We start from the raw sequence: 24866 nt of genomic DNA on the forward strand, positions 1-24866 counted from the left end.
TTGCGGCTGCTGACTGCCGCCGGCCGGCCGGCCGGGCGGGGCGCGGGGGGCGCACGGACGCACGCCCCCCTGGCCACCGTTACTGGGAACACAGTGACCAGGCAGCGACGGGTGTGGTCGTGGATGTGACGGACACACCGGCCGGCGGGAACAGCGCCTGGTGCCGACCAATACATATGTACATGGGGACGGCGGTCGGCGCCGCAGTTCCGGGAGTTGTAGGTATGTATACCTACGGCTCTGGCGAGATTAAGATAATGATATAAATAGTGACGTTCTCGGCGGTATGCCGATCATGACAACATTAATTGCTATGTCCTAAACAAATTGCCACGTCTTGCAGTCTAAGGTGAACCTGCAATAAATGATGCGTGAGCTACATGGTCCGGCATAAGTTTTATCCTCTAAAAAATGTTTTCTCTAAGTTACTACATAGGGGACAGCGATTCTCTTTAGCGTTCATTTTATTCTCCACGAACAGGGACTTACATACGAGCGCAATTTGCATGTTGGCAACTAGGTTGTGCAGTAAATACGGCTGGATTGTTTTATCATGCCCGTTTGTGCTGTAACGACAAGGCGCCGAGGCTGGTCGCCGGCTTCTGTTTGTCCAGGTTCTGCTGGACGACAGCCCGAAGTTCGTCGATCAGGATGAGGTCCGGACTCCGGAGGGCAGCCGGCTAGCATCTCTTTACTTCAGAAGTCTGGCACGTTCAATTCGCACCACCGCTAGGCCTTGGCAGAGCGATGAGTTGGCGCACCGTCCTGATTGAAAATGCATGTCAACATGTCATTGACCATGCGTTGGCTTAGTATTGGGCCGGAGGTAGATGATGAGCCTCGGAGAGCTCTTCCAATTGCGTCTCACGGTCCTGTTTGGAGATGTGATAGCGCTTCAGCGCGAGCCGCTTGGCCAATTTTGTCGCCAAGTACTAGCCCCTCTTCCCGGTCGCCTTTTTCAATGCGATTTCTGTGGCGTTTGAAATGGTAGGCGCTAGAGATGTCAATCGGATACCAACTTTTTGGTATACCGATACCAAACCGATACCAACTTTTTGGTATACCGATACCAAACCGATACCAACTTGGTATTTGGTATTTCAATCGTAATGTGTTTGGTATTTTGTTGGTATCATGAACCCTCACTAATGTATAAGAGGCTAAGAAATCTGTAAAAAGTTGGTCAATTTTCTTCAATTTCCCAAGTTGGTTTGGTTTCGGTATTTGCCCACGGTTTTGGTTGGTATTTGGTTTGATATCGGTATTCCGATTTTCCGTAATTGACACCACTAGTAGGCGCATGCCGGCAAACTGGAACGATCAGCAACACTGTCAGCAGCCGTACGCTTATCCCACCAACACTGGACTGTGCAGACAGTTCGGCTATAATTAAGACTTGCAAACAAAAACAACAGGCAGATGTCCCAACCAATCAGCAATGACACGCTGTGTCATGGACTATGGAGCATGCCGACTGTCTGGTTCAGCTCCCTTGATAGAAATTTCAGACATTCACGTACCGACGCAGCCGTTCAGGTGGACAATCTCTGTGAAACTGGCCGTAGCTCGGTGATCCGTGACCCGAGGTTCGTTCGTCACCTCATGCTCTGCGGCCAAGGGCCGCGCAATGCAGGAGTCAGCCTGAATCGTTATCCCTCAGGTGTGGACACGATTAGGAACAGGAAAGTGTTGTCATAGGTAGTGGACATAACTTTTGTGGAACGATATATTGTCGTCCTGTAGTGTCTTTCATTGTCAGCAAGACGCTATACGTGGAGTTAAAATGGCGAGCGGCCCTCCCGCCGCGGAATGGTGAGCGTCCTCTGTCAAACGCGGCGCTAGTTTCCGCCTAAGCTCCGCTGGCCCGCTCGACTGCTATGTCATGCGGCACAGTCTACAAGTACAGGTGACCGGTCGCGAGATCGGAGCTCCGTAGCACCGAGCGAGTGTGGCGAAGGTGGGGGTATTCACCGCAGGCGCGGATCCAGGGGGGGGGGGCGACGGGGGCGGCCGCCCCCCCCCCCCGCCATCCGAAAAAGGCGCCCATATCCCGCGGCAGAGAGGGCGCCCCGAGCAGAAGAGCGGCGACACAGCAAAGGTTCATCAGAAATAGGGCGCCTCCAGCAGAAGTTGGGCTCACCAAGCAGGAAAGTGACGCCCAATTGCCTATTCCCAGCAGATGAGAGTCGCCCTAGCAACAGATGGGCGCCCCCAGCAGAAGAGGGCGTCTCGTTACAAGAATATAAAATACCTTCTGTTCAAGAGGGGCGCCCCTGGCAGCGGAAGGGCACCCTTAGCAGGAGACGTGTCCCCCTGAAGAGGAGCGACGCCCCAGCAAAAGGAGAGAGGCGCCCCCATTCCGAGAAGAGGGGCGCCCTGACAGCAGCTGGGCGCCCCAGCAAAAAAGGAGCCCCATAATAATAAAATGGGTGCCACTGGCAGAAGAGGGGCGCCCCAGCAGAAGAGAGGGGTCTCCAGTAGGAGACGGGCGCCCCAAGCAGAAGAGGGGCGCCCCAGCAGAAGAGAGGCGCCACAGCAAAAGTTAATCAGAAATAGGCAGCCTCCAGCAGAGGTTGGGCCCGCCAAACAGGATATGGGCGCCCCATTGACAATATCCGGCAGAAGACAGACGCCCCAGCATCAGATGGGCGCCCCCGGTAGAAGAGGGGCGCCCCATTGCAAAAAGAAAAGGAGTATATTCTACCAAGAGGGGCGCCCCTGACGACAGCGGAAGGGCAACCCCAGCAGAGGGGCGGTGCCCCAGTAAAAGGAGAGGTGTGCCCCGTTCCGAGCAGCAGAGGGTCACCTCGCCCCAGAAAAAAAAAAACAGGAGCCCCATAAGAAGAAAAGGGGTGCCTCTGGCAGAAGAGAGACGTTCCCCGCAGTGGAAGGGCGCCCCCACAAGAGTGGCGTCTCCAGCAAAAGAGAAGTGCCCCCTGCAAGAGAGGGGCATCCCACCAAAAGTTGGGCAGAAGTGGGGCGCCTCCAGCAGAATTTGGGGTCGCCAAACAGGAGAGGGCCGCCCTATTCACAGTAGAAAAGACTCCTCAGCAGCAAAGGGGCGCCCTAACAGAAAAGGTGCACTCGTAGTAGAAGTGGGACGCATCAGGAAGAAGAGGGGCACTTCTAGCAGAAGATGGGCGTCCCAGATAAGTGGGCCGCCTACAGCAAATTGGTCGTTCTTAGAAGGAAGAAATGAGGCGACTTAAGCAAAGTGGGTCTCTCCATAATGGATTAGGCGATCCAAGCAGAGGTTGGGCACCCCCGGGAAGTGAGGCATACCAGCATAAGTGAGACGCTTCCAGAAAAAGGAGGGGGCATCACCGGGAGAAGGAGGACTGCACCAGTAAATGGAGGTCACCTTTTTGCTAATATCTTTTGCTAGGGTGGCGGTGCCCATCTACGACTTTTAACCCGTGCCGTGCTGGTGGTCTGAGTTTTCCGTGTCCTGCTGGGGAGGGGGGGGGGGGCACACTCCCTCGTCTAACTCGGCTCCTGGGCCGCGTAGTGAAACGCGATAAGCGGCATTCGAAAGATCGTCAAAAAACAGGACGAAAACAAAACGGTCATTTTTTAGGTCAGGTCGAATGTCAGGTCACCAGAGGTCATCAAAGGTAAAATGTTGCCTGTTTCAACATTTTTCCGTTTTCGAAGCAGCGGCACATAACTCGGAAACCAATAGAGCTATAGCGCCGCAGAAAAGCGCATTCGATAGCCCTTTTAACCCGCGCCCCGTAGGGCTACCGGCGGACCCTACCACCCGTAGGGGGGGGGGGCCGTTTCGGCCCCCCCTAAGATCTCGGAAAGTTACCGGCCGATTTTCAAAATTCAAACGGCGTTCGATAGCCCCACCCGGGAACTACCTTGTGACCAAATTTCATTGACCTAGGTCAAACCGATGACGTCACAGGTCAGGTCAAAGGTCAGATTTTCACCGTTCACAGGCATTTCAAGAAATGTGTTGTGAAATCGAGTTAATTGGTAATTTATTGAAAACCATCGATGGTGCATTGTTCGTCAAACACATACTTTGCTATCTGAGGTCACTGATACCAGGTCAGGTCACAGCGAGGTCAGGTCACCGGGGTCACAATATGAAAGTGTCGTGTGATACATGTTTTATGGTCCATTTTACATGACAAATGCGATTATGTGGGTTAGGCAGCCTTTGGGGCCAGCCTAGGTCACGTTTTGGTGAAGGTCAGGTCAAGGTGTGGTGAAGGTCGCCGACGTCTGTCGGCTGCATCGTTACCGCGCTGCTTAGCGTCAACACCCCAGCCTGGCCGAGTCGGAGGAGTAGGAGAAGGAGGCCCTCCAGCTGCAGACACTGAAGGAGAAGGAGCTCAACTTGGCGATGACGGGAAGCTGGGCCAGGGGAGCTGCCGACGTCTGTCGGCTGCATCGTTACCGCGCTACTTAGCGTCAACACCCCAACCCGGCCGAGTCGAAGGAGTAGGAGAAGGAGGCCCTCCAGCTGCAGACACTGAAGGAGAAGGAGCTCAACTTGGCGATGACGGGAAGCTGGGCCAGGGGAGCTGCCGACGTCTACCCGCTGCATCATTACCGCGCTGCTTGGCGTCAGCACCCAACCTGACAGAATCGGAGGAGAAGGAGAAGGAGGCCCTCCAGCTACAGATACGGAAGGAGAAGGAGCTCAACTTGACGGTGACAGGACGCTGGGCGAGTGAAGCCGCCGACGTCAGTCCGCTGCACCTATACCGCGCTGCTTAACGTCAGCATCCAGCATACTCGAGTCGGAGGAGTAGGAGAAGGAGCTCAACTTGATGACGGGAAGCTGGGCCGGCGGGGCCGCCGACGTCGGTGCGCTGCGTCGCTGCCGCGCTGCTTGGCGCCTGCGCCTCAGCCTGGCCGACTTGGAAGATGAGGAGTCTCTGTAACCACAGAGTCTGATACTGAAATAGGCGTCTATCATGTTCAAGACGAGGCCCGCGGCCGTGCGTTCCGCCGCTGTCCAGTTCCCAAACTAAGTCTTTGTTCCTTGACGCCAGTGCTGTTCATGTGTTGTTGAGATCAGCGCCATCTGCGGCCGTCGGTGGCGCCATCTGTGGCTAATGCTATGCTACGTGTACTGAAATGGACAGTGAATAGGCTGTGAATATGTCTCTGTTCATACATTTCTTTAGTGTTGGCGCTACCGGTGGCATTCCTATATCTAATCATCTAACAGTGTATCCCGTAACATGACTAACTATCATATCCTTCCTACCACCTCCACCGATAGCGCCATCCATATGCCTATTCTCGTTCGTTATACCGAACCAGGCACCATGGCTGTTGCCCCAGACTGAAGCGTTTAAATGCACTTCATGTGTACTCGTTAAATAATAAACCGCCGGTGGACTCCGGTGAAAGGAAAAAAAAGGTCAGGTCAAATAAGGTCAAATTTCAAAGTTGATATTTTTGCATAAAATGGGTATCGATTCGATGCAGCTCGTCACGGGGAGTCTAATGGTGGTCTTTGTTTTGCTCTACGAGGTCTAGAACTGCCAAAAATTGAGTTTGAAAATTTGACGTCATCAATTTTGAACAGTTTTTTCGCTATAACTTGGCCAAAAAACGAGGTATCGATCTGAAATTCGGTATGTAGATAGAAGACGGTAGGTACTATCACATATATTCCGTTTTTTTTGAAACTCAAACTTTTTGGATTTTTTGGCTAATATATCCAAAAAAATGTTTTTTTGATTTTTGGGGTTCAAAACTCAAAAATTTCAAAAATCCGAGATAGCAGTTTTGTAGCCCTATCAATTCTACATCTTTTATGTCTTGATCATTTTTCTGTATCTTCAAAGCTGTAGGCCTGACAGGTCTTCTCGCGAAGGTCTTTTTTCGGTCGAAAATGACAGAACATGACGTCATTCTGACGTCATTTGTGGCCAACCTATCATAGCCTCTGGAAAAATTTTTGGTCACAATGTGTAAAATTGATGCCCGGAGGAGTCCTGAAAGTTTGGTGGCGATATCTGAAGCGGTTTAGGAGATATCGACCGAAAAGGACAGGGGGGGCCGTTTCGGCCCCCCCTACGGGGCGCGGGTTAAAGGTGTTTCTGCAAGCTGCGCTCAGATTAGACCTCAGGTCAACGGTTTAGCCTTCAGAGGGCAAAATACTCTAAAAATAGCCTTTTTACGAACAATGTTTTCCTGCAATAACTTTTGACTCAAGAGAGTCTCGACATTACGTTTGCCAGCATTGCGTTTCTGTCGTCGAGACACGTCGAACAAACTAAAGGTTGACCTTATGAAGGGTAATTTTGAGAATTTGACCTCAGGTCAAGGTCATGACCTGACCGGGAAAGGTCATGCTGCATACCAGTCGATGCGTATCGTCGAGCTGAACACAGCTGAGGTGTTTTTATCGCTCTAGCTTGAATCTATCAAAAGTTATTTAAAAAAAAAACTGCTGCGGACCTTTCATGACATGGGATGACCTCTGAGATATAATGAGTGGTCACACTAGGTGCAATGTTCTTATTCAGTGTGTTAATTTTATATGTATCCCAATGCTTGATATTGTCTAGAATGGCGCTCGTCCAAAAGAGATGCCTTTCAGTTTTCTCCCATAGACTTAATTATACCTACCTACCTAATGGAGACGTCGCACAGCTGACCTGACCTTAGGTCACAGATATCGAAATTCCGAGATAAACATTTCATGAATAGTGTTGCTTTCATCAATCGCTGAAAGGTTCAAAGCAATCGTTCAGTCGATATAGCAATGGTAAGCATTTGAACTTTTTCTTAGGCTAGGTCACTTGGCATAACCTGGTGACCTGACCTTCCATCTGTGTCGTGCGTATCTTAAATGCACCGTACATGTGTTTGATGCTGCCCCTAGATGGCAGCACAAGGGAGCTAGCTGTTGTTGGCTGGAGAGCGCCATGTTGTTGTTATTGTTTTGTTGTGTACTGAGCTGGTCGGAGTGACCGCTCCGTGTTTAGGAGATGAGCCTTGCCCTTATTCGTTCAACTTGAGTGCTCTGCTGGAACTCAATACAGATACTCAATACCATTACGTTACCTTACGTTACATGGTGTCAGAAGTGGGGTATATGCCCCGTGGGACCGATTCGCCGATGTCCTCACCGCCCTCTGCGCGGCGCAGCTCTCTGGGCTCCGACTCCCCGGCCCCAGTACCCCCGGCCCCGGCACTGGACCCCGGTGACTATCGCAGTTCCCTCCGCCGATCGGGGCGCGTCTCCCGGCCCCCGGCCTACTTGGCCGATTATGTGCCGCGATAGCCTCTGTCCGGTGAGATCGTGACTCGGCGCCCCTACATCTGACTTGTAGTATATGCGTGTGGTAACTTGTGTCCCCGTTTTGTCTAATACACCAGGTATTGGTGTTATTGGGCTCAATCGGTGTTATTGGTGTGATTGGATTGTTCTGATGAGAAGAGGAGATGCGTCGTGCGGATCTTAAATGCACCGTACATTGTGCGTGCCTCCGCTGAGTGCATCGTATGTTGCGCGCGTGCCGCGATATGGTGCAGTGTGATGTTGCTTCGAGTGTTGCCGCGATTGATTGTTCTGATGAGAAGAGGAGATGTGTCGTGCGTATCTTAAATGCACCGTACATGTGTTTGATGCTGCCCCTAGATGGCAGCACAAGGGAGCTAGCTGTTGTTGGCTGGAGAGCGCCATGTTGTTGTTATTGTTTTGTTGTGTACTGAGCTGGTCGGAGTGACCGCTCCGTGTTTAGGAGATGAGCCTTGCCCTTATTCGTTCAACTTGAGTGCTCTGCTGGAACTCAATACAGATACTCAATACCATTACGTTACCTTACGTTACACCATCACCAGCGTCAGACATTTTTACAACATGTGCAAAAAGATGCATGATAAGGTATGCTGAAAATGGCGGCGCTGCGCGCAGCCGTTTTTCAGATATTTGCGAAAAACCTGAGGGGGAGCGCGATAACGCCCCCTAGCACGGCGCGGGCTTTTAGCTCCCGATTTTGACGGTTTGGCGCCCCCTTTGTATGGAGCGCCCCCGGATTGCCAGGTCGCCCCTATTTCGACTTGCCGCCCCCCCTCCCGAAAATTCCTGGATCCGCCCCTGATTCACCGCATCAAACCTACAGGTCGCCTGGACCCTTATCTTGAGACCAATAGCACATGCTTGATGCTTGTCGAGCTGTTGGCCGGCGGCCGGTGGTCCGCAGCCGCCTCCAATGTCGCTCCGAGCCACTGGCGGATTCAGCTCAGAGTTTTGGGAGGGGTGAACCATAACAACGTAGTGGTTCTTTCCATGCACTGTTTAATTTATAGGCGTAGTGTTAAAACGTTGCCGTTTGGGAGGGACAGTTACCCTGTTTGCCCTCCCCTGGATCCGCCACTGCTCCGAGCCGCACACTTGCAACCCGTCGGCCGTTGTATGGCGTCAAATCAATGCGATAGTTTCCATACAACTGTTAGTAGAAAACTGTCAGTATCGCAGGCAAACAAACAGCAAACTGTGTTTTGTTTTGCATAGGTTCGAGCCACTCATGTATGACATACGGTACGCCAACGAAGGACCATTTCTAAAAATTCCCCCCGCATATGGCTGCGCTGGTAAGAAGCGTGGCTTACGCTTTTGCTTCAATTAGTGGCGCGCCCAGTGCAAAATGCGATCCAAATTCCTATAGGAATCTTGCAAATTCCATAGGATCAGGAGGCCCCATTCCGCCCATTCCCAAAGCCAAGGCCCTTTCCAAAGCTGAAGTGGGCAGGGCGGGTAATGTGGGGTAATCTTCTAGTGAGTGTGCTTTTATTTTCATGAACACAGTTAAATGCATATGTGCAGAAAACATGGGCCGTGGTAAACCGGTATTGGTATGAATATGATAATAGTTTGTGATTTTGTTCCGAATGATAAGGTCAGGCTCGAGATCATTCACCATTTTGAAGGGTGAGGTTTCACTCTTAATTGCCGGCATCATGTGGATAAGCTTACCTTCTGTTGCTCCTACATCGAAAATGGATGGATTAAGTTCAGCGATGTTGATTTCACAATTGGATGCCAAAATCATCAGTAACCTTCCATTCAGATTTCAGTAGGAACGTCAGCATTCTTGTTTGGCTCAATTGGTGGCGGTCTTTCCTGGTCTTTCCTGCTGATCACTGAAGGTTGGGATGGCTGCACGTTGAGGCTCTGCTGCTGTCACTGACAGCAGGATAATTTTTTTCAGAAATGAATTATTGATCAGAAATGAATGGGAAATTCTGAAGGGGACTTGATAAGCCTATAGAATGTAGATGTTGCTGTTATTATGAAAAAATTATCAACAATTGAATACCCGTAGGCATGTGATAACATGAATTCTGGGATGGAACCGATGGAACCCATATCTTTGTGAAGGCTAGTTGCGATATTTTGATGTACAAGGTTTTAATATTGTTGTTGTAGACCGGCGGAAACTCACTATTCTTAGCAAAGCTAGCCCAAATCGATCTAATTCTAATCAAAACATATTAGTTCACAATCCATGATTCCCAGAATGTCTATTTCATGAATCTAGACATGACACAGCGACAAATGCAAAATACGTATCACCACGTGCGTGTTCCGTCAGCAACCTCTCAGCATACGGAACATCCTCCCCCAAGGGAAATCTCCCCAGTGACTGAAACTGTCCACTTGCCAACCGACAACACGCGGTGCAGACAATGGACACTTCAGCAGCAGCCTACAAAGCGAGGTGCGGCCGGCCGGTGCTGTTCATCTCGGGCTGAGCTCCAGCGGGTACAGTCTCTGAATGGGTCTGGAGACCTCAGTACCGTCGCTGAGCTGGACTGAAGCCGACCGCGGAAGCCCGTCTCTTCCAGCGTGCAACTGCGCGATTCTACCTGTTCTCCAAAGAGTTCTGGATGTGGTAGGATTGTCGCCGATGAGCACGAGGTCTCCAACGTTTGGTTCGTCAGCTTCTTGTCGTCGGATCGCTCTCAACTCACGGATATACTCGTTTTTCAATCTCTTCCACAGATGCGCCAGCACCTGCTGACGATGCCTCCACCGAGCGCCGAGTGCCGATCCGTCCATCCCCGATTCTGTCAGTGACGCATCCGATACTCCGTTTTCCAAGCCAGAAGAGTCTGTGGTAGATTCCAGAAGAAAGTCATTTGGAGACAATGGTCGTGCGTCGTTCAAGTCGTCGCACACCGCCGTCAGGGGTCTTGCGTTGATGACAGCTTCTATACGACATAGGGTGGTCTCCAGCTCTCGGAATGTCAGCAGACTCTTGTGGAGGGTTCTCTTCAGAGCATCTTTTGTAGTCCGAACTAGTCGTTCGTAGAACCCTCCCCACCAAGGCGCCCTGGGCACGTTGAACTTCCACACAACGCCGCGGTTGGCGAGTCGTGCAGCAGCCCCCTGGAAGTTTGTTGCATTGTCACTGAATATGACCTTCGGCAGTCCTCGCCGAGCCACGAACCGTTCGAAGGCTTCCAGGAAGGCAGCAGTTGACAGATCTGTCACCAGCTCAAGATGAACTCCCCTAATTGCAGTGCAAACAAACAGCACGAAGTACGTCTTCACCACTCCGCTGTTCTTGGCGTACAGTGGCCCACCGAGATCAACACCAATCCGTGAGAACGGGTCACCCTTGCACACTCGTTCCTTCGGCAGGGGCGCACTCACTTGACTGTAAGGTTTCACAAGAAGCGCACGGCATCGAAGGCAGGAGCCGATTACATGGCGCACCTTTCGTCGGGCTCTAAGGACCCAGAATCTCTCTCTCAGCGCGAACATTGTCTGTTGAACACCCGCGTGGAGCATGCTGTGGTTGAGATGTAGGATGAGCAGGGTGACGTACGGGTGATCAGCTGGCAGCAGAATGGGGTGTTTTTCTGCCTCAGTCAGCTCTGATTCTTGAAGACGCCCTTTCAGCCTCAGCACAGAGTCGCTGACAAAAGGGTTGAGCTGGTACAGGGTTGACGTCACTGGCAGAGTTCCCTCTTCTTCCAGTTGCCTAATTTCTCTCTGGTATTCATCCTGCTGCGTTTGACGAATCCAAAGCATCTGGGCTCTTTCGATCTCCTCTGCTGTTAAAGGACCTGTGGCTGGCGTTTCATGTCTTGACTTTCTTCCCCAGCGAAGAACCCATGCTGTCACGCGATGAAGACGTGTGAGGGTGCTGTAGTCGCTAACTGACATCAGCTGACCGATTCCGACCCTTTCCTCCTGTCTTGTGCTGGCGGGCACCACGATCCTTTGCACCCGCTCTTCATCGTGGCATCCGTCAGGCTCCGGTTCGCTGCTGGATGACCCCGGCCACGAGGATGGTGGGAGACCCAACCAATCCGGTCCGTGAAGCCAGAGACTACTCTGAAGATAGGAGGCAGGAGTTCCTCGGGATGGCAAGTCGGCGGGGTTGTCACCTCCACTGCAGTGTTTCCAGCTGGCTGGAGAAGATAATTCCCGTATTTCTTTCACCCGGTTCTGCACGTACACGCCCCAACGGCCAATATCTCCCTGAATCCAGTGCAGCGCCACCCGAGAATCTGTCCAGAAGAACTCCGCTGTAGGGGACACCGGCAGGTGTTGTTTCACAAATGCCAAGAGGCGTGCAGCGATAACAGCTGCCGTCAGTTCGAGTCTAGGAATTGTCACTCGCTGTGTCGGGGCCAGACGTGCCTTGCACATCACGAGGCTGGTGTCTTGTGCTGGGTTTCCTGTATCTGTCCGCATATAGACGACAGCCGCAAATGCTTCCTGACTCGCATCGCAGAATACATGTAGCTGGTAGCAGCAACCAGCACTCAGGCCATACGTTCGTGGCACCACGAATCTACCTAGTTCTTCCATTTCCGCCAGCCACCTTCTCCATAGGACACTAACATCTGTCCCGACGAGTTCATCCCAGTCCATTCCTCTCTTCCAGAGCTGTCTCAACATCATCTTCAGACGGATGGAGAAGGGAGCCATTAGGCCAACTGGATCGTAGAACTGAGCGGTGGTTTTCAAGATGCTACGCTTTGTTTCTGTTGCCCCTCGGGCGTACTTGAGCAGAGACTCTACGTTTAACTCTAGGGTGTCGGTGTCAGGCACCCACGTGATACCCAAGACCTTTTCTTCTGCACGACCTTGATCGCAGAGAGGCTGGGGGCTCGCGTTTTCTGATGAGCTCTGATTCCACTTCGTCATGGACATCCGAGCGTCTTGGAACACTTCTCTTGTTCTGCTCTTCACTTGTCGGGCCTCCTGTTCTGTATCCACGCTGGTGATAAGGTCATCACAATAGATATCCCGCCGCAGGAGGGCGACCAGCTCCGGATCTGTTTTCTCGTAGGTCTCGATGTGATGGCGAATCGTCGCTTGCAGTAGGAATGGAGACGCATTTACTCCGAACACGACTCTGGACATACGGTATGTCGTGGGACAGGCATCAGTTGCACAAGCCTTCCACAAAAACCTAGTAACGTCGCGATCTTCGGGGTGTAGTGCGATCTGGAGGAAGGCCTTCTCCAAGTCTGCGGTCAGTCCTACTCGCCTGAATCGGAATCGGAGAAGCAGACCGGTGAGATCTGCGATCATATTGGGACCGGCCAGCAGGTTGTCATTCAATGAGCAGGGCGCACCGGCGGTGGCGTCAAAAACAACGCGAACTTTCTCGCCCTTGTACACTGCGTGGTGCGACAAATAGTGAACCTGTCCATCGTGGGGAGAGCGCGGAGCCCTCTCGGCGTGTCCCTGATCCAAATAATCTTGAATGGCCTCGTCGTACTGCGACAATCGGCCACTTCGTTCCAATGACTTCTCGCACGCTGCCAGTCTAGCTCTAGCAAGGCCTTCGTTCGTCGGCAGCGGACTACCGCTTGTCTCTTTCCATGGCCACCGCACCTGATAGCGGCCATCAGGCAGGCGCTCGAGCGTTCGCTCAAAGTGATCCAGAGCTGCCTGGCTTTCTTCATCTTTCTTTCCGCGGTCGGCACCTTCAGCGCTGATTCCGATGCTTTCCAGATCCCATAGACTTTGGAGACTGTCACGAGTCTCTTCGACCTTGATAAAGTTCGCCATCGTCACTTCGTTGGATTCGGTTTCAGCCGCTACTTTTGCGAGCTCGACAGGCCCAGAGAGGATCCAGCCAAATCTTGAGCCAAGAGCGATCGGCCCGGATTCTCCCTTCTTCATCCTTCCGTCGAGGACGTCATGAATGTAATCCAGTCCAAGCAAGATCGACACGGGCATAGTGTCGCCTTCTGCTGTGATAGGTTCGCTCAGAGTCAGCCCTGCGAGATGCGGGTAAGCTCTCACGTCTGGTGTAGCTTGTGGAGGTGCACAGCATATCTCAGGCACCTCATATGCCGCTATTCCTATAGGTGTGCTGCGGACGCCAATACCGGTCAGAGATACCTGTACTTTCCTGAGCTTTTGGTGCATCGTGCCACCGCCAAAAGATTGGACTTTCATGTCATCTCGAGATATCTGCCGGCATCTAAGGAGATTTGCAGCGTCTGCCCTGATAAAGGACTGGTTGCTGCCGGTGTCTAGCATGACGCGTATCGTCTGTCGATGCCCTACATCTCCCTCAGCTACTACCTTGGCTGTCTGCATTAGAATCCTCTTTGTTTTGGAGGAAGTCCCTTGCGTGGTAGCGGCTACCACAGTTGCATCCGGACCCTGTTCTGTCACCTCTTCAGCCGATTGAGTCACAGTGACCACTGAGCGTGGGGCGCCTCGCTCGCACAGCAGAGGGTGGTGCGGCCCTCCACAGCGCTCACACCTTGGACCGTTTGCTGGACACTCCGCCGCCCGATGCCGCAGCTCTAAGCATCGGAAGCATGCGCCTGCTCTCACCAGCTTTTCACGGCGCTCACTCACTGTCATGAATTTCGCCTTTCGACACTTGCTTGTCGCGTGCTGGTACCCGCAAAACAGGCAATTCATGACAGCTGCGGGGCGATTCACATTTCCCGAGACGGCCGCCCCGGACACGGCGGCGAGGGCGGACACGGACGGCACCGGCATCACGCTCTCTCCGCTTCTCTTTGCCAGGGTCTCCAGCGTGTGTCCGTGAGCTGACAAATATTTGACCGCATTTTCTGTGAGGTCTGCTGGAGCCTCCCAGCCCCGCTCTTTCAGATGAACCTTTAGCTGGCGAGGACAGCTATTCAGGAACTGTTCGGTGGCGATCAAATCAAAAAGTCCTTCGTATGAAGCGTCCGTTCCTGAAAGCTCAATCCACCTTCTAAGGCACATGTTTATCCTGCAAAGAAACTGGCTTGGGCTCTCGTCTGATTCTGGGCTCGTATTGCGCAGCTTCTGGCGATAGCCTTCCGCTGTAAGGCCATAGCGCTCAAGAAGTGCTGCCTTCAGGACATCAAAATCGCATGCTTCCTCCTCGGACAGTCGGGAATAAGTGTCTAAGGCCTTACCTGTCAGGAGGGCACTCAGCTGGCCAGCCCAGTTTTCCTTGGTCCATCTGTTGAGGCGCGCATGTCTTTCAAAGCGTTTGATGTAACTGTCCATATTGTCCTTTTCCTCATCAAATGTGGGCATTCTTGGACCGGTAGGTGCCTTTCCCTGAGATGCCTCTTGATCTAAAGATGTTTCAGATGTGCAACGAAGTCTAGCAATATCTAATTCGTGTTGTCGCTCTTTCTCCCTTTCCTGTCGATCCTTTTCTTTCGCTTCTCTTTCCTTCTCCCTCTCTTCTTTTCTTTCTTCTCTTTCCCTTTCTTTAGCCTTCAAGAGCTCAGCACGATCCATCTGTTCGTTCGCATATTTCAGGGCTGATTCCCCGCTTAATCCATACTTTTCCGCCAGATCTAAGTAGTCCTTTAGTCCTGCCAGGGTCGCCATTATGTTGTAGACCGGCGGAAACTCACTATTCTTAGCAAAGCTAGCCCAAATCGATCTAATTCTAATCAAAACATATTAGTTCACAATCCATGATTCCCAGAATGTCTATTTCATGAATCTAGACATGACACAGCGACAAATGCAAAATACGTATCACCACGTGCGTGTTCCGTCAGCAACCTCTCAGCATACGGAACATTGTGTTACTTTGTGTATCTTTCAGGGGTCTTCTTTAAGTTGAAGTAGTCCAGAAGCATGGCTGCTCTTCTGATCAGTCGCATTGTCTACTCCATTACAAATGCAAGTGGATCAAGGTATGCTATCATACAGATCTAGTAGCTATCATGTAGTTGGATGCAGGAGCTCCATTACCATCCATGCCATAGAAATCCATGTCTTTTTGCCTCTTCCATGTTGGAAATTTGTATGACAATTGAATGTTAATAATGAATGTTTGAACAGTCAAGCCTCCATAGGGCAAAAACTAAAAAAAAAATTGTTATGAAAAATGTTTTTTTCTTAATTAACATTTGACACAAGAGAGGCACAACATTACTTCTGCCAGCATCGTAGTTCCTCTCATTGAGGTGGGTCAAATGAACTACAATTTGACCTTAAAAGGCCAGATTGAAAATTTGAACTCAGGTCAAGGTCATGACCTGACTGGAAAAGATCATGCTGCATATCAGTCGATCCATATCGCCGATCCAAATACATCTGAGGTGTTTCCATCGCTCTAGCATGCCTCTATCAGAAGTTATCGAAAAATTGTTAGACCCCATTTGGGAACTAAGATGACCTCAGGGACATAAGGAGGTTCACAGGTGCCATTTCCTGGTTCATTGCATCATGTTTACTTGTAATACGGTGTTTAAAAGTGTGTAGAATGACGTTCGTTCAAAAGAGACACCTCTCAATTTTCTCCCGTTGCCTTATAATGGAGAGGTCGCAAAATTAACCTGACCTTAGGTCACTGTATCAAAATTCCGAGGTATGCATTTGTTACATATTGTTTTTCTCTTATCAATTGCCGAAGTTTCAAAGTGACCGGTTACTTGGTGTAGATATGACAGGCATTGGAACTTTTTAAGAGGTGAGATCACTTGATGTGACCTGGTGACCTGACGTTGGGTGACTTTCGTCGAAATTTTCACAGCATGTGCGGAAAAGGTGTATGATGAGGTGAATCAGAAACATTAGCGAAAAACTGCTGGGAGTGTTCAACCCCCTCCTCAGCAGGGCGCTGGTTAAGGTTTCATCACTCAGTGCTGCTCCTGTCACCTTCAAGCCTGCTGCTGACTGGTTTTCAGTGCCGCCAGGGGCTGGCTGCGCGCCGGTGCCGGTCGCCGCTGGCAGCGACCCCCGGACCCCTCTGGCGCCCTCCCGGGCCACGCCTGCAGTCTCTGCGGACAGACCCGGGCGCTGCACATGTCCGCGCGCCTGCTCAAACAGAGGAAAACCAAGGAGACCAAAAAGGTGGGCCATGATCACAATTCACAGGGAAACTAAACGGTAGGGCAGGGGCTTCAGGTTCGGTGGTCTGTTGGATGTTCTATTGGAAAAGTCATTAGGCCTTTGGAGCCCTCCGGCCTTACATTTGAAATAAGGCAATGTTTAAGCCAGAGCAGCATTTAAAGAATTGAGTATAAACCTATACAGTGTAGTGCCATGTGTTATGGCTGATTTTACAACCTAGTCAACTGCTGCCGGTGATGTACCATGCCACCCGCCCTGCTGCGCCTCGCCCCGAGTTTGACCCGTTGCTTGTTCGGCTCTGCTCCAGCTGGCCTTCAAGCCGAAGGCCAAGTCGGACCCGGTGGTGAAGATCTGGCGGAATATGACGGTCGCCGAGCTGGCTGCCGCGCTCGAGAAGACGGAAGGTTCGTATGCGGCTGCGTCGGACCGCGAGTGGCGCCAGTTTGCTGTCGATGTGCCATGAACTCCGCCACTGCGGCTTATGTCCGATTTGCTATGTCGAAAGGTAGATAGCTCAGTTGACAATCCAGAGGTTCGTGACCTTATCTCTAAACTCTGTCCACGACGAAACTCCCGTTTTTGGTTCGGCTCCGTGACTTCCTGAGTCCTGACCCCATGACCCGACCCGTGACCCCGCGCTGACTGCCTCTGACTGTGACGGCGCCGCCAGATCACGTGTACGAGGCGATGCTGTTCATCCCGGGCACGGACGACTACGACTCGTCCCACGCGCCGATCGGAGACGTCAGCGTCCTGCAGGGTGTGGTGAAGAAGACAGGTCGGCGCGCCGCCGTGGTGGCTGCCCCGGAGCCGGCCGCGCCGCCCGTCAGCAAAGACATCACGCGCAGGTGGGCGGACTCTGTACAACACTGAACAGTAGTGTTATAACCCGCTATAGGACATCGCGCAGATAGGCGAACTCTGTACAACACTGAGTAGTGTCATAACCCGCTATAGGACATCGCGCGCAGGTGGGCGGACTCTGTACAACACTGAACAGTAGTGTTATAACCCGTTATAGGACATCGCGCGCAGGTGGGCGGACTCTGTACAACACTGAACAGTAGTGTTATAACCCGCTATAGGACATCGCGCGCAGGTGGGCGGTCTCTACAACACTGGACAGTAGTGTTATAACCCGCTATAGGACATCGCGCAGGTGGGCGGACTGTACAACACTGAACAGTAGTGTCATAACCCGCTATAGGACATCGCGCGCAGATGGGCGGTCTGCACGTATCTGAACATCACTGAACAGTAACTTATAGTGCTGTAACCCTGTCAGCAGGACATCGTCCGCTGCTGGGTCAACAGCGCTGGTCCAAACCGCTGCTGACATATCTGTCAAATGCCGTGACCCGCCCGACCTCACTTATGATGCAGTAAGCAGTCGGCTGACAGTCGTCTCAACTGACGACAGTGGGATATCGGTTTATTCCGTCAATTGAAGCAACGTTTACAAACCGTCTATTATTTATTTACTCTTCATCGGTAAGTTGCAATGCCAGCAATATATTCAGTGTCATATGATTTAGGCAACGCTGGCTATGACAAACATCGTGCAGACAGACAAGATTGGCCCAAGTGAAATTAGACTGACGCAGAAGAGGGTGCGACCTAAAAAAGTGGGCTACAATATAAACCTCGACGTCTTCTTCTAGAGCCCAAACAACATTGATTCTTGATTTTTGCGGAATCATCGTTATCATCCCCCAGTAACACTGTCTGTCGTTAGCTGAGCGTACTCCACCGGCCGGCAGGCCGCCGCCGGCCGACGGGTCGGCAGTGCCCGCCTGTCTGGGACTGACTGTACCTCGGTACCCCGGCTCGCCGCCAGTCTGTGACTGACTGTACCCCGCCGGATTGTGACTGACTGTACCTACCCCGCTCCCCGCAGGCCGCCGCCCGCCGACTGGTCAGCTGTGCCCCGGCGGCCGCCCGTGGTCACCATTATGGGCCACGTGGACCACGGCAAGACGACGCTTCTGGATGCGCTGCGTCACTCGCACGTGGTGGACTCTGAGTTTGGGGGCATCACTCAGCACATCGGCGCCTTCAGAGGTGAGCAACACACATCACACAACACATGACACACAGCACACAGCACATCGTCGCCTTCAGAGGTGAGCATTACAGCACATAACACACAGCACACAGCACATCGGTGCCTTCAGAGGTGAGCAGCACAACGCACAGCCCACAGCACACAGCACAATCACTACACCGCCTCCAGTCTGCCTCAGCAGTACGAGCCTACATAGTACATATAATCACACGATTTTCACTCTACTTTCATAGTGACTTCCGGCCGCTGAAATTCCCCGAAAGCGCACCGAACCCCGATTCCACATTTAGCGCTGCACCCCTCGCTGACTTGGCTGCAGGAAGTCCCTCCCTACCCTCCCCCTCGGACACCCCTCCCTAACCCCTCCCCCCGTCCCTCCCTCCCGTGTCCGCAGTGCAGCTGGACGACGAGACAATGACCTTCCTGGACACGCCCGGGCACGCGGCGTTCTCGGCGATGCGTCACCGCGGCGCTCTGGCCACCGATCTGGTGGTGCTCGTGGTGGCGGCCGATGACGGCGTGATGGAACAGACTCGCGAGAGTGTCCGGCACGCGGCCGACGCCGGCGTACCGCTCCTGGTGGCCATCAACAAATGTGACAAACCGGAGGCCGATGTGGTGAGAGGGAGCGAGAGAAAGAGAGGGAGAGAAAGAGAGGAGAGGGGGGAGATAGGAGCGAGGAAAGGCAAGGGTATTTGAACTGGGAGGAGGGGAGCGTCAAGGGCAGAGGAGAATTAAGGGTCTGGACGGGAAGTATGGTAGGAGCTGACAGATTGGTGACGGGTTTCTGTTGGAATACCTATTGGTTGCCTGGCTATAAGTAGGTACCTACCCATTCAAACAAACGGCCACCCAGTGATTCGTCTGTTTACACTTCATTATGTCCTACATGCTAGTGTTGTTTATGTCTCCGGCAGCCGGCCAGGAAGCGGTCGCTGCTCGAAGTGCAGCTGCCCGCGCCCTGTGTGTTTGTTGATGGCTGTGTTTACGTTGTGTTTGTGTTTGTGCGTCCGGCAGGAGGCCACGAAGCGCTCGCTGCTCGAGGCCGGCGTGCAGCTGGAGGAGCTCGGCGGTGAGGTACAGGCCGTGCAGATCTCGGCCCTCCGCGGACACGGCCTCACGGAGCTCAAGGAGACCATCCTGACGCTGGCAGAGCTGCTCGACCTCCGGTCAGTGGCGAGACGGGGGTCAGCTGCAGGACGGGGGGACGACTATCGAGGGGAGCAGGTCACCAGAGGGAGTGTCGCCACTCACCATTGTGCCGTGACGACTGACAGGTCGCTCATATACAGAGCTGAATAGAGGTCATCACGCTAATTAGCATGCGAAGAGATTTAGCCTCAGATTATCTTGATGCGATGCTCTGTGCTAAATTTGGTTATTTTTTTCCATTGTTGGGTTTTCGATTGTTCAGCGGTGCCTACTTGACCAACGGTGCAAAAGCTGCGCGCTGCACTGCCGTGCGAGCCCGGGCTGAACAGCGAGGTGTCTCACTACCCCGTGCTCTGAACTGGCCCAGTTGAACTCGAACGATACCGTGACACGGACTACCGTGTGCTCCCTACTGGCCGTGAGTGACCCGGACTGAATATCCAGACTGATTGTGAGGCTATGTGACCCTGATTGACCCGCGCGTTACACGGACTGACCCCTTGTGACCGGTCCATCGCGCTGTTACAGGGCGGAGCGGACCGGGCCTGTCGAGGGAGTTGTACTCGAGAGCCGAACGGACCCCAAACGAGGGTGAGTGTCGCATACTGTCGCTTGGTGGCCGCTGGGTAGGGGCGGGGGAGGGGCGGCTGTGGATATAAGCCATTACTAATGACGCTAGAATAGTAATGACGCATTCCACACTCAATGTCATAATACAGTGCTCATTATCGTAGACAAGTAGGAACCTAATACTTGTTTTAAGAACTTGCCCAACAGCGATGCGTTATTTGTTTTCGAGAAAGCATATTGATTTCCCATGACTACAGCATGTGTGCCGTCAATACAGTAGCGTGACCTACTCCACTGTTTATTGCACACGCTATTTTACTCCGTCGCAACGTTAATTGTGTTGTATTACCGTCTGTTTGTCTGTATGTATGTTTGTCGGCCATCTGAGCATGGTGCTGGCACTGTATGACCGTCTGAGCACTGTTCTGTACTGTATGACCGTGAGTCTGTCTGTCTGTCTGTCTGTCTGTCTGTCTGTCTGTCTGACCGTCTGACCGCCTCTGTCTATCTGTCAGCCGCCTGAGCACGATGTTCTGACCGCCGATCTGTCTACCTGTCTCTCTGGTCAGCCGGCTGAGCACGATGTTCTGACCGCCTATCTGTCTACCTGTCTGTCTGGTCAGCCGCCTGAGCACGGTGCTAGTGCAGCGCGGCACGCTGCGCCGCGGCGCCGTGCTGGTGGCCGGCGGCTGCTGGGCGCGCGTCCGCGCCATGTTCGATGACGCCGGCCGGCCGGTGCAGCGCGCGCCGCCCAGCGCGCCCGTCGAGGTGCTCGGCTGGAAGGAGCTGCCCTCGGCCGGCCTCGAGGTGCTCGAGGTCGACTCAGAGGTGAGCCGCGCGCGCGCGCGGCGGCTCCACCGTCTGACTGTGCAAACACAGTTATAGTGGAACTACTGTAATGGGAGACACATCGAAATAGCAGCAGTCTAGGGTCCTGAACATCACTATTCCATTGCATTATTTTTGAGCGAATGTCCAGCGTATTGAATGAATTATAGCCTAGGCCGAAATTGATACCTTTTTGTTCTGCAATCATCGTACAATTGCTGTTATGCGACGAATACATGCATATCAAAGTGAATTGCAATGCCGCGCCAGCCCTCTCATTACAAGTATTGGACCTTATGGCGCTGGCGCACGGCAGTCGGCGCTGCGAGTGTCCCATTGTTTGTGCAATATTCCGAGCGCTGCCGGGAACACCGTGCTCCGAGCGCCGTGCTCCAATGAACGCCGTGCTCCAATGAACGCCGTGCTAGAGACTAACGTCGCTCCGCCGTGCCGCAGAAACACGCCAAAGAGGTGGTGACGTGGCGGCACCACCAGGAGTCGTTCAGGAAGGCGCAGGAGGACCAGGAGGCGGCGCAACAGAGGCTCGAGAAGCACCTTTCAGAGTACCGGGCCGAGCGGGAGGAGAGACTCAAACGGGGCCTCAGGTCTGTGAGAGAGAGAGAGAGAGAGAGAGAGAGAGAGAGAGAGAGAGAGAGAGAGAGAGAGAGAGAGAGAGAGAGAGAGGGGGGGACGGGAGCGGGCTCAGATCCGTGTGGGGAGGGGGAGGAGAGACTCAAACGCGCGCACAGGCCCGTCGTATGAGAGGGACGTTATGGGGAGTGGGGCGGGTCAGAAGAGGGATGGTGGAGGGGACGGAAATTCAGGGCGCAGACACACGGGCTGGTGGGCGGGGTTGGGAAGATAGGATTCATAGGGTAACTCACTTAACTCAGGTGGGCGGGGCGCTCAATTAGGGACTGCAAACAGTGACGGCATCTGATGATAATGTAGGCAAATAGCGTTGGTGGAGCTGAAGCGGGTACTCCTGTTTGGTTTCTACCGAATCCTATGGACCTTTCCAGCCCTTGTGTTACTTTCCCGGTGTTGTTTCGTCCCCACATTTCAGTGATCACATCTCGCTATTTGTTGTTCCAGGTACCGACCAGCATCTAGTAGAGGTCCACGTCAGAAGGAAATCACCGACGAGCACACTGGTCCAACACTGTCTGTCATCGTCAAAGGTACTGTGCTGGTCGGCTACCGCCCCCGGCAGATGAACGTCATGTAACGGATTTCACATGAACGGAATCGCTGCACGGCGAGTACGGAATGCCGCAGTTAAATAAAGATCAGCAGATGACATTTAGCCGGACGGCGGACAGTCATAGTGCGATGCACAATTGCCTGCACAATTGCCTGCACGATTTCATTGTGAGTTTATGCCACTGCCGGAAGCGAACTGGGAGCGAACGGAGAGCTCTACAGCCGAGGGAGGGACGCGGCTGGTATTTTGGTTGCATACCGCGGTGCGAAGTCGAATTTATCTGACGTGGTGTCGCCGGTCGACTGGTGTGACACATGCAGGGACATGCAGGGATGACACTTGTGATTTGACCTGACTCTGACCCGGGTGTCGTACTCGTGACTCTGACCCCCGGCCCTGACAGTTGACCCCGACTCTCTGACCCTTCCCCAGGCGACGTGGATGGCCCGGTGGGGCGATCCTGGACGTGAAGTGACTCTCTGACACTGACTCTGACTCTGCTTCAGGCGACGTGGACGACTCTGTGGAGGCTATCCTGACCTGACTCTCAGACTCTGACTTCTGGCTGATCCTTTCCCAGGCGACGTGGACGGCTCTGTGGAGGCGATCCTGGACGTGCTGGACACGTACCACGAGCCGGATGTGCGTCTGGACCTGGTCCACTACGGCGTCGGCAACGTCACCGAGAGTGACGTCAGCATCGCCAAAATGTTCAACGGTCAGTCCGCGGGCGGCCCGGGCCCGGCAGTCGGCGTACCACCGTGCCTGACACGGCTCGGAACACCTAACACTGGTGGTGGGGTGAGCCATGGCCCATGACTGATCAGTGATCAATGATCATTGATCATGGCAGTTCCGAGTGGCGAGTATAGGAGTTTGGGAGCAGTTATAGGTCAAGTGTTTTAGCGGTACACAACTACACATGTAACTATCTGTTGTGTTATAAGAGTTTTATGATTGCTGAAATTGAATGGCCCCCTTCCAGCTGTAATTGTGTACAGGTTTACCGTTTCCTCTCTTCCAGCTGTTGTGCACTGGTTTAACATCCCCTCCCCCTCCTGCAGTTATTGTGCACGGGTTTACCATTCCTCTATCCCCTGCAGCTGTTGTGTACGGGTTTAACGTGGAGGCTCCGCTCGATGTGGCGGCCCGTGCTCGGTCCGACAACACGCCCATTCGTCTGGTGAACGTCATATACCGTCTGGTGGACGACGTGCGACAGGAGCTCAACAAACTGATGCCGCTCAAAGAGGTGGACGAGGTCATAGGTACGTACTGGGATGGAAGGGGAGGGAGGACTAATGGAAGGAAAGGAAAAGGTATCGGTGTAGAGATGAGGGGTGGTTACGAGGGAGGGAGGAGGAACGGGTATGGAGAGGAGGGGTGGGTGGGATTGGGGCACGGAATGGCATGTGTTAGCGTAAGAGGGTCATGATTGTGGACTTGGCATCATGAAGAACAGTAACTGGATAACTTCGTTGCAGGATTACATTTGCTCCCCAATGCCTCACAAAGGAGTACTCGAAATATCATTCCTGTATATTTCATAATAATAACACCAATCGCACAGGACTTGTGTCGTAACCTATTTCCTGTCCCTCGTGTTCCTAACATTAATAATTTCCACTGACACGTACAGGCGTACCTCGCTGTCACCTGCCGCGGCTATATCTGTTACCGTCTAACCACCAAGCTAGCCATCTCACTGCGCCTGTACCCCTGTCCAGGAGAGGCGAACGTCCTGCAGGAGTTTGTCGTCACGGAGAAGAAGCACAAGATCCCCGTGGCCGGCTGTCGGTGTACCAAGGGCCAGCTGAAAAAGGCCGACAAGTATCGGCTCGTCAGAGAGGGCGAGACGGTCTACGACGGTGAGTTATATCCCCCTGTTTGTGGTGTGTGATGATGCACCGGCGCTTGGTGACGAGGGGAGGGTGTTTTCAGGTGGTGGAAGGCTAGCACGACAGGCCTGATGTAGGTCTGCTGTTAGGTTGGTTATTTATTCGGCGTTTGTTTTATCGATATTCGATTGCAGATTGAACAAATTGCAAAGTGAAGCATGCAGAGTTTGCAATGTGCAACGTGGGTATACGCGAATGTTTGTGTCCAAGTTTGTGCCGAATTATAAGTTATGCCGTGACTATAATTCGTCTCTGGTATTACACATAATGGCCATAATGGCCAATCACCATAGGCGACTGGGCCACTACAAACCTTGACAGTGCGTTCAATGCTGGAATACAATCAGGCCGATGCCAATAACGCAGTCAGCAATGTGTGGTTTGTTTCCGTATTGTTCCGCGTTCGCCGTCCGTTCAAAACTCTTAAACGCTGCTGGCGGTCAGGCGGCCATGTATGGAATACCGTGGTGACCTCCTCCCCTTCCCAGGCACTCTGTCATCAATGCGCCACTTGAAGAACGAGGTGGATACTGTGAAAAAGGACGTCGAGTGCGGTCTGATGCTGGCAGATCCGGAGGTGCGCTTCCAGCCGGGAGATGTACTCGTGTGTTACCGAACTGTGAGACGGGAGCAGACCACCGACTGGGACCCGGGATTCTAGTGGAGGCTGGGAGGGAGGGGCGGGCGCGGCTCCGGCCGTTACGCGGGGTATTGTGCTGTGTTAAACTGCCGGTGTATTGTTTCCAGTCATTGTTACGTACCGGCCGAATTAGAGCGTTATTACAATTGTGAGAATGGAATGATCGCAATGTCGGGTGATACTGCAATAGACATGTGAAACTCAGCTGTGAAGCTCCTCGTTATATAAGCATG

At 52.9% G+C, this 24866-nt stretch overlaps 1 protein-coding gene across 2 annotated transcripts; it reads left to right on the forward strand.

The window, feature by feature from the left end:
• Positions 1-8670: 8670 nt before the first annotated feature.
• On the forward strand, positions 8671-24837 carry LOC122365662 (translation initiation factor IF-2, mitochondrial-like). Of its 2 annotated transcripts, none has more exons than XM_043337070.1 (16): positions 8671-8755; positions 15024-15114; positions 16111-16276; positions 16584-16680; positions 16947-17124; positions 18174-18337; positions 18736-18959; positions 19359-19510; positions 20022-20084; positions 20687-20891; positions 21348-21496; positions 21987-22072; positions 22676-22813; positions 23199-23363; positions 23823-23963; positions 24482-24837. In XM_043337070.1, the coding sequence occupies exons 2-16, from the start codon at positions 15056-15058 to the stop codon at positions 24652-24654; spliced, it is 2160 nt and encodes a 719-aa protein (XP_043193005.1). In that variant the 5' UTR covers positions 8671-8755; positions 15024-15055; the 3' UTR covers positions 24655-24837. The 2 variants fall into 2 exon arrangements, with proteins under 2 accessions (XP_043193005.1, XP_043193006.1); XM_043337071.1 differs by having other exon boundaries at positions 8725-8744.
• Positions 24838-24866: the final 29 nt, after the last annotated feature.

Source organism: Amphibalanus amphitrite, unplaced genomic scaffold (genome assembly GCF_019059575.1).
Source record: "Amphibalanus amphitrite isolate SeventyFive unplaced genomic scaffold, NRLGWU_Aamphi_draft 000756F_arrow, whole genome shotgun sequence".
NCBI classification, from domain to species: domain Eukaryota; kingdom Metazoa; phylum Arthropoda; class Thecostraca; order Balanomorpha; family Balanidae; genus Amphibalanus; species Amphibalanus amphitrite.